At 40.3% G+C, this 13,229-nt stretch overlaps 1 protein-coding gene and 1 gene segment (V, D, J or C); one reads left to right on the forward strand and one right to left on the reverse strand.

The window, feature by feature from the left end:
• The first annotated feature begins 1,117 nt into the window (after positions 1 to 1,117).
• LOC116687814 (Ig mu chain C region-like) lies at positions 1,118 to 9,356 on the forward strand. The segment is given in 7 exon segments: positions 1,118 to 1,404; positions 1,539 to 1,877; positions 2,754 to 3,086; positions 3,172 to 3,291; positions 5,248 to 5,583; positions 6,489 to 6,806; positions 8,020 to 9,356. Coding segments are annotated over 7 exon segments (1,842 nt in total).
• A 459-nt stretch (positions 9,357 to 9,815) lies between these two features.
• Positions 9,816 to 13,229, reverse strand: part of serinc3 (serine incorporator 3) — a 23,495-nt gene continuing 20,081 nt past the window's right edge. Inside the window, exons 9-10 of the mRNA XM_032513458.1 lie at positions 12,294 to 12,521; positions 9,816 to 11,737 (exon numbers count right to left, since the gene is read on the reverse strand). Of these exons, the coding sequence (XP_032369349.1) occupies positions 11,602 to 11,737; positions 12,294 to 12,521 (364 nt within the window). The 3' untranslated portion in view covers positions 9,816 to 11,601. The remainder of the gene's footprint in view (positions 11,738 to 12,293; positions 12,522 to 13,229) is intronic.

Raw genomic sequence — 13,229 nt, forward strand, 5'->3', positions numbered from 1 at the left:
TTTTGTTTATTTATATATATGTATGAGGGTATATATATGTGTAGGTATTTGTATATATATGGATATATACATAGCAACCTAATTATAAATATTGTAAATTGAAGGAATGCAAGAATTAAAGGGGTAGGAGTACATAAGTTTTACTTCTTCCTACTTCTTTTCGCACATGTGATAGAGGTATGTTAACACAGGAAAGAAGGGTACCTTGTTTGTTGTTTTTCTCTCCAATGTTTTTAAACGTTGTTTTATTGTTTCTTTTTGTTATTTTTTTTGTTTGTTTAATTTGTATATACTTTCTCTTGCATGTTCGAAATAAAGATATCAATACAATACAATACAGTACAATCGGTCCAATCTGAGTTTTGTCTTGCAGCGGCTCTGTGTGAATTTTGCACCACCCATGACGATTCAGATTGGTTTTAAGAAATACCATTAAACCAGTGCACGTTTTCCTCTCCTCCCATCCCCGGATGCTGTTTGGAGTAGCCAAACTCTCCTAGAGAGCGCTTTGGAGGAGGGTCTGGCCAAGCGAGACTACTGGAAAGGCAAAAAGCACAATGCTTTTACAGCTGATGGTCAATAATTGTATCAACATTTCAGTTATATTTGGCAAAAATACACGCCAGATAGTCAGCCATGTGTGTTAAAGGAATAGTTCAAATTAAAAAAAATGTCAACACATTTTTATATATAGTTTCAAATCATAACAGGCGTAATCTGAGGACACTTACAGATACTGTAGGTCTATAGTATACACTATACTTCACCCAACAATTTCTTCAATAGTTGTGTTGGGTGGTGATGGTGCATACCTTTGGTGTGGGAGACCTGGGTTTGATTCCACTGCGATACATTAACCAATGTGTCCCTGAACAAGACACTTAACCCCTAGTTGCTCCAGAGGTATGCGACCTCTGACATATATATATATATAGCAATTGTAAGCTGCTGTGGATAAAAGCATCAGTTAACTGACATATAATAATAATGTTATGGCAATACATACAGTGCAGATATTTTGAATCAATACATGTTTTTTGACTGCATTAATATTAAAAGCCGGTATTGTGTTTAAGCCAAACAAAGTGGTTGTTGTAGCCCCTCTAATGAACACCTTACGGCTGACTCCAGGTAAGTGATAGTTCAGGTAACAGCCACGGGTCAGAGTCCAGGAGGGAGTGCATTAGAGATTAGTGAGTACTGAGCCGCCAGGTGAATGTTTGCCAGCCAAGCCCTACTTTACATGGCTGGTGGCACAACCGCCACATTAACCTTAGTGCAATCTCTTTAGAATCTCTTTGAACTGTAATCACTTTATTATGACCAGGCAATGTGACATCTGAGTCCAAATGGAACATCTACAAAATATGATTAAATTCATAGTAATTGTTTTGCATTGTAGAGGTAAGTTTGTTTTTTATTGTTCTGGCATAATGTTGTAAAGGAAAGCTCTGTGTTTGTCTCTTGCACAGTTTTATTGTCTTCTTTTTTGCGAACTTGTCTCCACCTTTATGCACAATTCCCTTTCGTGTTTCCAGGTTCCTCAGCTGATACGACACGAAAGCTCAGTGTGTTGGTGGGTGAAGACGTGACTCTCAGCTGCCGGTTTGATAAACTGTCCACGCTGGTGGAGTGGAGCGTTCTAACTATTGAGTGGAACAAGGTGGATAAACATGCAGGGAAGAGCATCGTGTACACTTTTGAGGATGAGACAGCACATGGGAGCAGAGACGGCTCTGTGGTGGATAGAACGAAGTTGCTAGAAAGTGATGCCTCTCTGCAGCTTCGTAATGTGACTGTGAGAGATGAAGGGCTGTACACCTGCAGGATCATCACACCTGTGGTCTACACAGAGACAGCTTCACTGGAAGTGCTGGGTATTCCTCTGCCTGTTTCCACTCTAGTGTGTCACGTGATGTGTCAAGATGTGCTACTGATTTAGAAAGCGGTTTAATAAGAATGTTCTCTAACCAGCCTAGAAAAATTTGCAAATTGTCTTTAAGTAAATTAGGTAACTGAGAAATCTTATAGAAAAGTCATACTCCTGCTAACACAAGAGTGTGCATGTTCTTCCACATGATTTAGATTTTTCCCCTTGCAGTCATTTAAGTTGCATGTCAGATTTCTGCTATGGAAGCTGGAGTGTGCCACCAGAATAATATATACTGTTAAAACCATGTGTTTAACCAGGTGTTTAATTATAATTCATACTTTTTACGTGTTGCAGTTCTAGTTTTGGTTCCAGTGCTTTTGTTAATTATTAAATAATTTTTTGGGGGAAATACGTTTACGACGAAAAATAAGAAGATGGATACCAGACAGAGAGAGAGAGAGAGATTTTTTGACAACTTGGGGAGGCAGAAATAGCTTGAAATGCAATATTGTTAGCCAATTTAATTACTGTATGCCATTTTTATTGCAAATACATTCAAACAGTTGCTTATTTATTCACTGAGTTGTGTTTCTGTTTACCTCATCAATGCAAGTTTAATATTCACTGTTCTTTTATCTCTGTTTTGGTCTCAACCAACTCCTAACATTTCTGTCCCTTTAGCTGCTCTATTACAGTATGCCAAAGTTAGCTTGTCGCTAATTTCTGTGCTGCCATTGATTGGGCTGTGGCATTCTGAGCATTACAGCAGACGTTTTCTACACTATGAGATTTATGTTATATGGTACATGAATGTGTGTTGTAGAATTTACGGATTAAAATGTTACTAAATTTTTTTAATTGTTTGTGACTTCTCCCCCAGCTCGGCCTTCGGTGTTGCTCCCAGAAAAGGCAGCAGTGACAGAAGGGGAGGAGAAGACCATACAGTGTGACATCACAGGTTTCTATCCAGAGAAACTTACCGTGACATGGTACATCCAAAATGGCTCCCACACTGTCCACGCAGGTGCCAGCCACCTCTTCCGTGTCTGCACCGAAATGGCCATTCACAATCCAGATGGCACCTACAGTATTCGCAGTGGCCTCACACTGCACTCGTCAGCAGTGAAAGACGCAGAGGTACACATAATCTGCCAGGTGGAGCACCAGACCTACAGCCGGCCGTACAACAGATCTGTTAAACTGACTGTTCAGGGTAGGATTACATTTTTCTTCCAGTCATTATCCATACTTAAATTACACATATACTACATGGATCTCTTAAATCCTTTCCCCTGCAGCTCCATCACAGCCGGTTTACAGTGCTGTCACACTGATAGCTGTCACCAGTGTCACCAGTCTGCTGCTGGTCACCGCTGTCATTGGAGGCGTTTTGATTTTCTACAGGTATTTCTGTAAAGGTATGTCTTGCATCTAATTACAGCTTGACTGAACATATTGAGACATTGAACTGAGACTGAACAGCTCAGTGTGGCTGTGGTGGAGTTTAAGGGATCACATATTAATTGTATAGCTGTTTCAATTTCACCAAATTCATTCACATCACAGAGTACGGTCTAGACCTGCTCTTTTATGAAAAGGGCAAAGAAATAACTGTTTTTGTGATTTGGCGCTATGTAAATAAAATTGAATTGAATTGAATTGCATTGAATTCATTAATTAATACTTTACTTGAAGTGCTGTTATTATGACTGACACAACATTGTCATAACCCTGACGTGACACCTTTCTTGAACGTGAAGGAGTCTTTATTCAAAGTTGAAATTGTTTGAGATGTCTGTGTGCTGAAAACTTGACATTAACCTAGACATCATAACCTGTCAAATATATGTCATAGCAGGCAATTATCAAACTTAAAGAAACTATTTAGCTTTATGTGTTAGCATCACATTAAACTGCCATAAGTGGTTGTTTTGACATTGGCTGTCATGAGATCATTATATTGTTTTATGAATATTTTCCTTGACCTTGAGTATATATTTTTTTTAAGATTAGTTTTTGGGAATTTTTAGGCCTTTATTGACAGGACAGTGGAAGGTATGAAAGGGGAAATGACATTTGGCAAAGGGCCACAGGTTGCCGCTGCCGCATCAAGGAGAGAATCTCTCTATATGGGCCCCTGCTTTACCAACTGAGCTATCCGGGCACCCTATGTTGTGTGATTCTAGGAGGTGCAGACCTCTCCAGTCACCATTCCGTCTGCTTTTCAAAATTTATGCTGAATTGTCTATTTTACATGGCATGGAGTATTCCACTCACGCAGGCGTTCGTGCTAGTTGGCCGCATGGATGTTTTAAAAAAACGTTGGCCATCGGCAGTAGTCTTTGCCGTGTGTTTAAGTGCAACTTTTCAGCCAAGTCACAGGTGACTTGAAGAGATGTGAGGCAACGCCACAGTTGGGCTTTGTTGCCACTAATTCTTTTCTCTCTCATTGGTGGGACTGCCCTTTAACAAGTCCTGCCTCTTTAGCTCCCCGAATACCAGGATACTATGAATCACACCCCGGGGTGGCATTTTCTCGCCTTTGCTTGGTTCTGTGTGAAGAACCAAAGCCGGCAGTTATGCGGAACTTCATTGTGACGCTATTGTTAAATCTATGTGTGAAAGGTGCTAGTGAAACTACTGGTATTGATATATCATGTAAGTATATATGTATTTGCATTGGTTTTCAGCCCGCAACAGCCCAACATATAAACATCATGACAATTATACAATTGTATAATCAACCCTCAAGGATCCCTTTTAGCAATGCTACATTTCTAGGTACGTTACTGCCACCGTCAGCTGGAATGAAAATCCTCTCTCCGGCTTGCTCATGCGCATGCCATTTCATCCTCATGCATGTCAATGGTATGAAAAACAGGGATTCACCCATAGACTAGATTATATTATTAGAATTAATAATGTACAGTCTATGGATTTGCCCATAGAAACACTGACCACTTGTGCTACTAGTGGTCATCTAATGATACTTTAATCCACTTTGCATTTCCATTTTGAGACAGTTCCTTCTTCACTATATTTCTGAGAAAAATCTACTTTTAACTTCATTGTGTTTATCTTTTGGTTACTTTGCAAGTGTAGTGTAGTGTTAGAGCTTAAACTAGTCAGCAGTACATGGCACGATCAGAGCAGCTGCATTGGCCTCAGCCTTCTGGGATATTTTCTTATTTGTTTTAGTGACCTCATTTACTGAACATCCAACTGAACAATGTTGGGTTAAGGTCTGTAGACTGGGAATCTGTCACCTGTATAATGCATATTCAAGTTTGTCTCATAATCAGAATGAAGAGGAAATACTTGATTGTTACTGATACTGATTGTTTTATTTGTGCAATTTCTATCTCTCTCCACAGCTCCACCAAGTGTTTCTGAAATCAGCCAACCCAGCATCACATATGCTCAGGTGCAGACCGAACTCAAATGCACCATCCGAGGAGCAAGACAGCAGGAGCTTAAAGTGAAATGGTCTAAACTAAGAAGCAGCGCAAACTTAGTGGTCCAGTCAGAATCTGATCCTCTATTGGTCAGGGAGGATGTGAGTGATCAGGCTTGTCTCCAGTCAGACGGCACACACCACACATCTGTCCTGCCTGTGTGTCTGACTGTCAATGAAGACCTGACCAAATACCAGTGTGTGGTGCTGTGCAGGGGCAAGATCATCAACAGAAACACCACAGTTCAGGTGAAAGGTGAGTAACTTTAGCTCCAAGAGAAACTAGATTCATGTCACTGTCAACCTTACGGCGATATGGGTAGTTTGTGAAACAGTTGCAGTTTGGTTAGGTTTAGGCACAAAAACTTGACAGAAGTTGAGAAAAAGAATGTAATTTGGGTTAAAATCATAATCAAGTCTGACCTGCGGCCCTTTGCTGCGTGTCATCCCCATCTCTTTCCCACCTTTCCTGTCTATCCACTGTCACTCTAAAAACAATAAGGGGAAAGAAAGCCCCCCCCCAAAAATCTTTAAAAACTAAATAAATCATTTGCTATTTCACATCCTGTTACGCATGTGACGCAGAACATGACCTAGCTCCGTTTGTTGTAAAAACAGCACAAAACAAAAAACTTGCTGTTTATTTTCATTTTCAAACCAGACATAAACCCTGGTCCCCTGGGTGAAAGTCCAATGTTTGCTTGACCCATCCACCACCCCAACTTACCTCATTACATGGAAATTTGGTGCTCCTATATCTTGGCACCTTACTTCCTGCTTTGTTCCCATCAGTACTAGTTATGCCACTATAAATATAAACATAGGTCGTAATTGTTGCTTGAAAAAATGACTGGTGTTGACGTATTTTCTGGGGAGGACGGTCTTGTCATTGACACTGTATGATGTTTTCTGAATGAGATCACTTGAGGTAGATCAGTCTGTCCGACTCTTCAATAATTTGTTATTGATATTTGTCAGCTGCTGGCCAGATTACGATTATTTTGTTAAGATGCAATCCCAACATTGACATATCACCTTATGAAGTTGACCTGGCTAACATGTTAATGTTAGCAAAAAGCGATGTGGGAAATTATGAATGTGTTCTGTATTGTTATGTAACACTGCCCTCTCCTCTCACCACACACACTCACACACCTCCAGTGGAGCCGTCTTTCCTCCAGATCTCCAGCATCCCTCAGATCCCCAAGGTGGAAAGGCTGCTGGTTCTCTGCTGTAGGGTGGAGAACTTCTACCCCCAGGACATCGACCTGGAGTGGTCCAGGAACGACGGGGAGCAGGTGTGCACCGTGACACACTTTGGACCTTTTTCCGACCACAACCGCCTCTTCAGCGTGTGGAGTAAGATTGAGCTGGTCATGGCCAGAGAGGACGAGAGTGCCGTCTACACCTGCCGAGTTTACCACTCCAGCTTCCCCGCTCCGGGTTACAAAGATATCCTGTACCATATCAACACTCAAGGTAGCAGCACCAGATATTTTTTTCAAGTGCATTTAGATAATCATTTTGAGTAAATCTGTGACGCGGTCAAGGAAGGCTTGTATCATGAATTCCTCATGAGGGGCAGCAAAAACTACGTACTATAGCTTTAATTTAAGACATTGTGCAGAAGGTAAGGTCAAACTTCAATAAAATATAAAATAAAACAAATACCAACCTCAAGGTGAAAAAATGTGAACATGGAACATTCTTAACCCTTGTGTTGTCTTCCCGTTATGAATTGACTTTCCTTATGAACTTGTCCTTCCAGGTCAAAATTGAAAATGACCATTTTTTTGTGCTTTTCTGATGTTTTTGTCGCTTTTTCCGATTTATTTATCTCTTTTTCCATGCTATTGGCACTTTTTTTTTTTTAAACCTAAGCTGGTTTAACAACAGGTTTTACACTTATTCTTGGAATTCATGGTCAACAAACCTCATTTACATCAAATTACACAATCGTTTTTAGTGAAAAAGGAAGAAATTATGAATTATTTTGACTAATAGTTAAGATCAGAGGATGTTGAGTGGATCACAGAGTGGTATCTGTCAAAGTTTAGTCCAGATACTGTTTTGAAACCATTTAAAAAAAAAAGAATTCAAATGCTAAAAGATTAAATAAAACACCCAAATAACCTGAAGCATGTTCATCCATGTTGTATTTGGTCTATTTTGTTGAACAAAATCCATATTTCTGATATAAAACACTTTGAAACGAGTCAATTTGACCCCAGGACAACACACGGGTTAAAACATGTCCTACATATTCCACTACCTAAAGTATTTTCCCCAAAGCTTTCAACCCCATCTCATGGTTTCATGACAGACCGTTGTCATCATGTAAAACTTTGGTCACACGATACCACTTGTTGACAGCTAATGCCTATTTCAACTCCATGTTATAGTGAAGAGATGTGGTTAAAAGGCCTGAAAAAAGCCATGTACTCATTCCTCACCCGGAGCAGACACTCCATCAGTTTCCTGCTAAGAACTATGGCCTCAGATTTAGAGGAGCTAACAAGATTGTTATATTTAAAAACCTTCTACTTAGTTATGCTTCTGCAACCCCCCACTCCCTCCCACCCCGAGGACAATAAACCCAGCATAAATGTAAAAATGTATCCAGATCAAAAAGCTGCGCATACAACTGCCTATGACATGTTTTATGGAATGTATCCCATGTCTGTTTGAACAGGAACTCCTCCTAATGTGATGTTCATAGACTGTGAACCACTGTATCCTCTGTTGAACGAAGAATGTACACTGCACCTGTGCGTCAAAGACTTCTGTCCTGAGGACGTGTCAGTGACTTGGACTAAAGATGGAGAGACGGTTTCCTGCTTCAACACTCCCCCGAGCCTAAACATCAATGGGCTCTACTCCATGTTCAGTTTTCTCAAACTCACCCCCAACAAGGATGACCAGGGCTCCAAGTTCAGGTGCCAGGTGGTCCACAGCGCCCAGAAGGAGCCTGAGGAGAGGCTCTTCACCCTGCCTGCAAGCCACAACCTGCATCTGATATTCGACGGCTGCTGATGTCCTCACTAAACTCTTGTATTTCAGTCTACATTTGATTTGTGAATGTTGGGATGTAGATTAGCACAGATGAAACAGAGTTTGGGACTTGAAAAGATAAATCTCATCCAGTCATCACTGTCTGCCTCTGATATGATGGGCATTGTCAAGGAAAAATTCTAATAGGAGCAGCACAGAAGGTTCAAGAGACTTATGACTTACACAGAAGCATTTTATCAACACAACAATTAGGTAGTACAGTTTAACCATGATGTGTGACTGTACAGTACTGTCCCGAAGTTCCTGTATTCTAGTAGGTGTATTTAACTCATGCTGGAGGCGTCACATTTAGCTGAACCTTTAAGGTAAACAGATACTACAGCCTAGTTCAGCCTCTCTCTCTCGCTCTCTCTCTCTCTCTCTCTCTCTGGGAAGTATCAGATACTACAGCCTAGTTCAGCCTCTCTCTCTCTCTCTCTCTCTCTCTCTCTCTCTGGGAAGTATCAGTTCCTAGTTTAGCCTCTCTCTCGCTTTCTCTCTCAGGAAACCCTTTTGGAGGCCCAACGCCCTGAGAAAAAATGCCCTTATCATGCAGCACCATTTAACAATTCAACAAATCATTGTATGTTACATATTATGCATGTAGGTGTATGTACGTATGTTATAGCTTCATTAATACAGCACAGTACAAGTCCTGCATTCAGATGTTTACTTCAAGTGAAAAGAGAGGCATATACACTTACATTTACTTCACATCTGTTATTATAATGTATGTATAAAGCTGGATAGTTTAATGAACAATAATGCGTAATATTTTAATTCTGATATTTTGTGATTAAAATCCGAATCTGCAACCAGTTAATTGGTTAAGTAACCAGTAACATGTCTCTGTCAGGTAAATGAATTAGTACAATCTAATACATAGTAAGTCAGTAGTATCCAGTTGGGTTGCATATTTTTTCAGAGCTTTGGGTGCTTTCTGTAAGTCATTTATCATGGTACAATGAGTTAGAAAAGTAAGATTTTCATATATTTCATATCTAAACATCATGCTAAATATATAGCTGCTCTTGACGTTTTCCCCCATGATCAGAGAGTATTTTACCGGTGTTTCTGCCCATGAATAGCCGGAACTTGGGTATGTAACACCACTATGTCACGGCAGGTGTGTTGCTCAGGAGCCAAGGCAGCATGAGCCGTTCTCAAGAAAACTTCAAGCAGCAATATCACAGGCCAAGCAATCGGCCCATTCTGAACAGGCATGTTTTGCAACTCAAATTGTGTAAGTTTGTTTTACTTAGTGTTTTAGTGGTTATTGGAGCCTTAAGTACTTTTATCAAGTCTGTCTGTTGTCTGTGTTCTTTGTGAATTATGTATCAAAATCAATGCCTCGTGTACTGCAAATCAAATCTATCCGCAGGTAGAGTGGTAGTAATTAAACTAAACCTGAACAATGATACTTTGATAAACACAATGCAAGACGGACCAGCTCATTTATTCATGGTAAGAGTTTTGCACATTCTCTGTTGTGAACATTAAATCAAAGCAAACATCAATGTGAAGAGAAATTACAGAAGCACTGAGAACCCACACACATCACATAATAACTACAGTCCATCACTTTGGCTTACAAGGCATTTGGTCATTTTGTGTCATATGAATCAGGATTAATTCTTAAACGTATTAAACCATTCAATTACCATTCCCTGACATGTCTTGCAAAACACAACTTATTTCTGGGATTAAAAAAAGTTGACATTCTTTACAAGTAAAATCATAATAAACTTTAAAGCCCTTCCGTAATACTTTGTATTTGGAGTCATACAATGATGCACAGAAAATAATAAAACCATAACCCATGGTGGCTTTAAACTAATCTTTTGATTGCATCTATGTGTTTGGTGTCGTTGTGTCATCTCAAAGACACCTTCACATTGAATATCTTGGACCATACATATTTGGCAGAAACTTGACTTTGAGTCATACTGCAGAAATGTTCACCAATCATAGTTTACTACACTCATGTACTTTATTTTACTCTTAATACATTCAATATATTCACATATCGGAAACATTTGACAAACATATAAGGCATTGGAAGGCATGGAATAGCAGCAAACTATATGAGTTTACTACTGTGTACAGTTCACAAACCAGCCCTCATTATTAATATTGTAATACGTTCATATTTTTAAGCAGTGTAAACAATGTTAGTATTGGATTAAATCTGACTGATTTGTTGTTTTTACAGCAATAATGATTTTAGATTAAGAGCACGGAATATTAAAATGTGACACTGGTTTTGTTGCAGATTAGGGCTGCACAATATATTGTTTTTTATCGCCATCGCGATATCAACTGCCGCAATAAACGCATCGCGAAAGACACTCAGAGATTCTTAGTGATGCCTTTTACCAGTCCCACAATGAGCTTTCCTTCGTATGTGCCTTTTCTGAGTCTGTAGCTATTTAGGAGGAGAAGGGGGGGCGGCAAGGTGGAGGCTGGGGGTGTGGCCTGTTTGTTTGAAAGCCACGATTTCTCTCTCTCATGGGTGGGCCATATTCTCTGGGCGGGCAAAGCAGAGAAATGGGAGGTAACCTCATGAGGTCATAAAGGGCAAGATTCCAGATCGGCCCATCTGAGCTTTCATTTTCTCAAAGGCAAAGCAGGATACCCAGGGCTTACACCTATCACCATTTCTAGCCACTGAGGGACCATAGGCAGGCTGGGGGAACTCATATTAATGTTAAAAAAACTCATAAAGTGAAATGTTCATGCCATGGGACCTTTGATTAAAGAATGATGGAAATTATTTCCTTTCATTTGTTTTAAACTTAACATGCAATTTTTTTGTATTTTAGCTGAATACTAAAATCAGCAGTAAAGCATGATGGAGTGCACTTTAACATCTGTTTATTTATCTCAAGTAATATATAATGTTATCTTGATTTAAACGTTATTGCATAATGCATATTTTTCTCATATCATGCAGCCCTATTGTGGACATACATTTGCACAAACAAATGGATTGTTTTTCTTCAAGTGTATTTTTGTGCTTCGGTGGAAAATGTGTAATTGTCCTCGCATCTATGAAATCAGTGCAGGTGATACCTGGGGCAGCTGTTATGGCACCTCTGAATCTGACCAATTGTTCCAGTTAAAAGTATAAATTGTGAAAGTAAGATGTAGGCAATATGGTCAGAGATTCTGTAAAGACAGAGGTTTGTAGAGGATAGAGTGGAGCCAGAGTAGACGTTGCTGATCAGCTGAAGTCCCGGTTGGTGAGGATCATGGGGGCCACCAGGGTCCAGGTGTACAGGGCCAAACACACCCAGCTGGAGCTGATCTTCACCCACACTGCTGGCCACTTGCTGGTTATGGTGTAGTCTGCATTAGGGCTGTTAAGAAGAGAACACACAAAAGGTTTTTCAATATTCCTTGTGTTGGCATTTAAAACTTGTGGTGGGTTTATGAGGACTGTGGTTAACTGCCCCTCAGATCTCTGCAGGCTAAATCCAGACAGCTAGCTAGACAATCTTTCCAATCTGAGTTTTCTAAAACTAAAACTACTTTTAACTAACACATGTTCCATCACAAAAAGTTCCTTCACGAGGCTATTTTGCAGCGATACCGTGGCTCCATCCGGAGCTTAGCGCTGCCCAAGACGATTGTGATTGGTTTAAAATGCCAATGAACCAGAGCTGATTTTTCTCCCATCCCGGAATGCTATGTGGATTAGCCCTCCTCCGCAGCGCTGTGAAGGAAGGTCTGGCAATGCGAGATTAGTTTTGAAACCTTGCAAAATAACAGCTCAGCCTGCATCGAGTGCTGTGTCTGCTGCCAGGTGCAGCAACAGTTTCTTATTTAGTAGTTTTTTTGCAACTGTCCCAATTTCTGTCAAACATTTTTAAGCAGCTGGATGGGAAGGTAGGCTGTGATTGGCGGAGGACTGACCTGTACCAGTTGGTGAGGGTCATCATAATGTAGAGTGAGGCCAGGAATAGCATGAAGTGGAAGAAGGAGTAGCTGTATTGGATCATGTCCCGCTCATTGTCCTCCACCCGCTTGGGTCCTGTGGACTCGTCTGACAGGTCCAGGCTGCTGCCGCCCTCCGCCAGGATGGCCGAGTCTTTGGACGCCATGGTGAGCTTGTTCACCTGGCTGGTGCTGGACGAACGAATGCTGAGGGCACAACACAGATAAATGGATATCCTGTATGTATATGTATATTCTTTTAGAAATACAAAATACAATCTGTTTCACAACGGACCAAAGTGCAAGCCACAAATCACATGAAAAGGCACCTACCTACACCCTCATACTGAAAGTCGTTCTGGAACTTTTGATATCACATTATCTTCCTCAAATTGACTTTGACAAGGAACATTAGATTTTAGTTTAAACCTGTTTTTTTCTGAGCACTTACACTCCTGTTCACTTTGTTGACTTAAAAGTTAAAGCTTTAGTGTCTAATGTTTTGATATTAATGAACATCCGTTACATTTGAGCCATTGCCAAATGAGTTGCTACAAAACTTATTAAAGGAGAATTTCAGTCAATCTCAACATGTAGCTCTGTTTTGTTTTTTTAATATAGAGTGCTGTTAGTAGCGAGACAAATGAAAACAATCGGTGCTGCCTACATCGCGTTATCCTCCTGCTAGAGTTAGCACCCAACAGGCTTAAACAGGGCAAGTTTTAAACACATTTTTAGGCTCTAAACATGTTCAAAATGTCATTAAAAGTGCCACCCCCCCATGTGAAGTATTTCCTTCCAAGTGTACACAGTGAATCTGTGTGCTGTAGATGTGACAGAATGGCATGAAGTTGTGACATCCATATGTCCATGTGTTAATCCATACCTCTGTTTATTTCCTGTTTTCCAGTGAAG

The sequence above is a fragment of the Etheostoma spectabile genome, chromosome 4 (genome assembly GCF_008692095.1).
Source record: "Etheostoma spectabile isolate EspeVRDwgs_2016 chromosome 4, UIUC_Espe_1.0, whole genome shotgun sequence".
NCBI classification, from domain to species: Eukaryota; Metazoa; Chordata; class Actinopteri; order Perciformes; family Percidae; genus Etheostoma; species Etheostoma spectabile.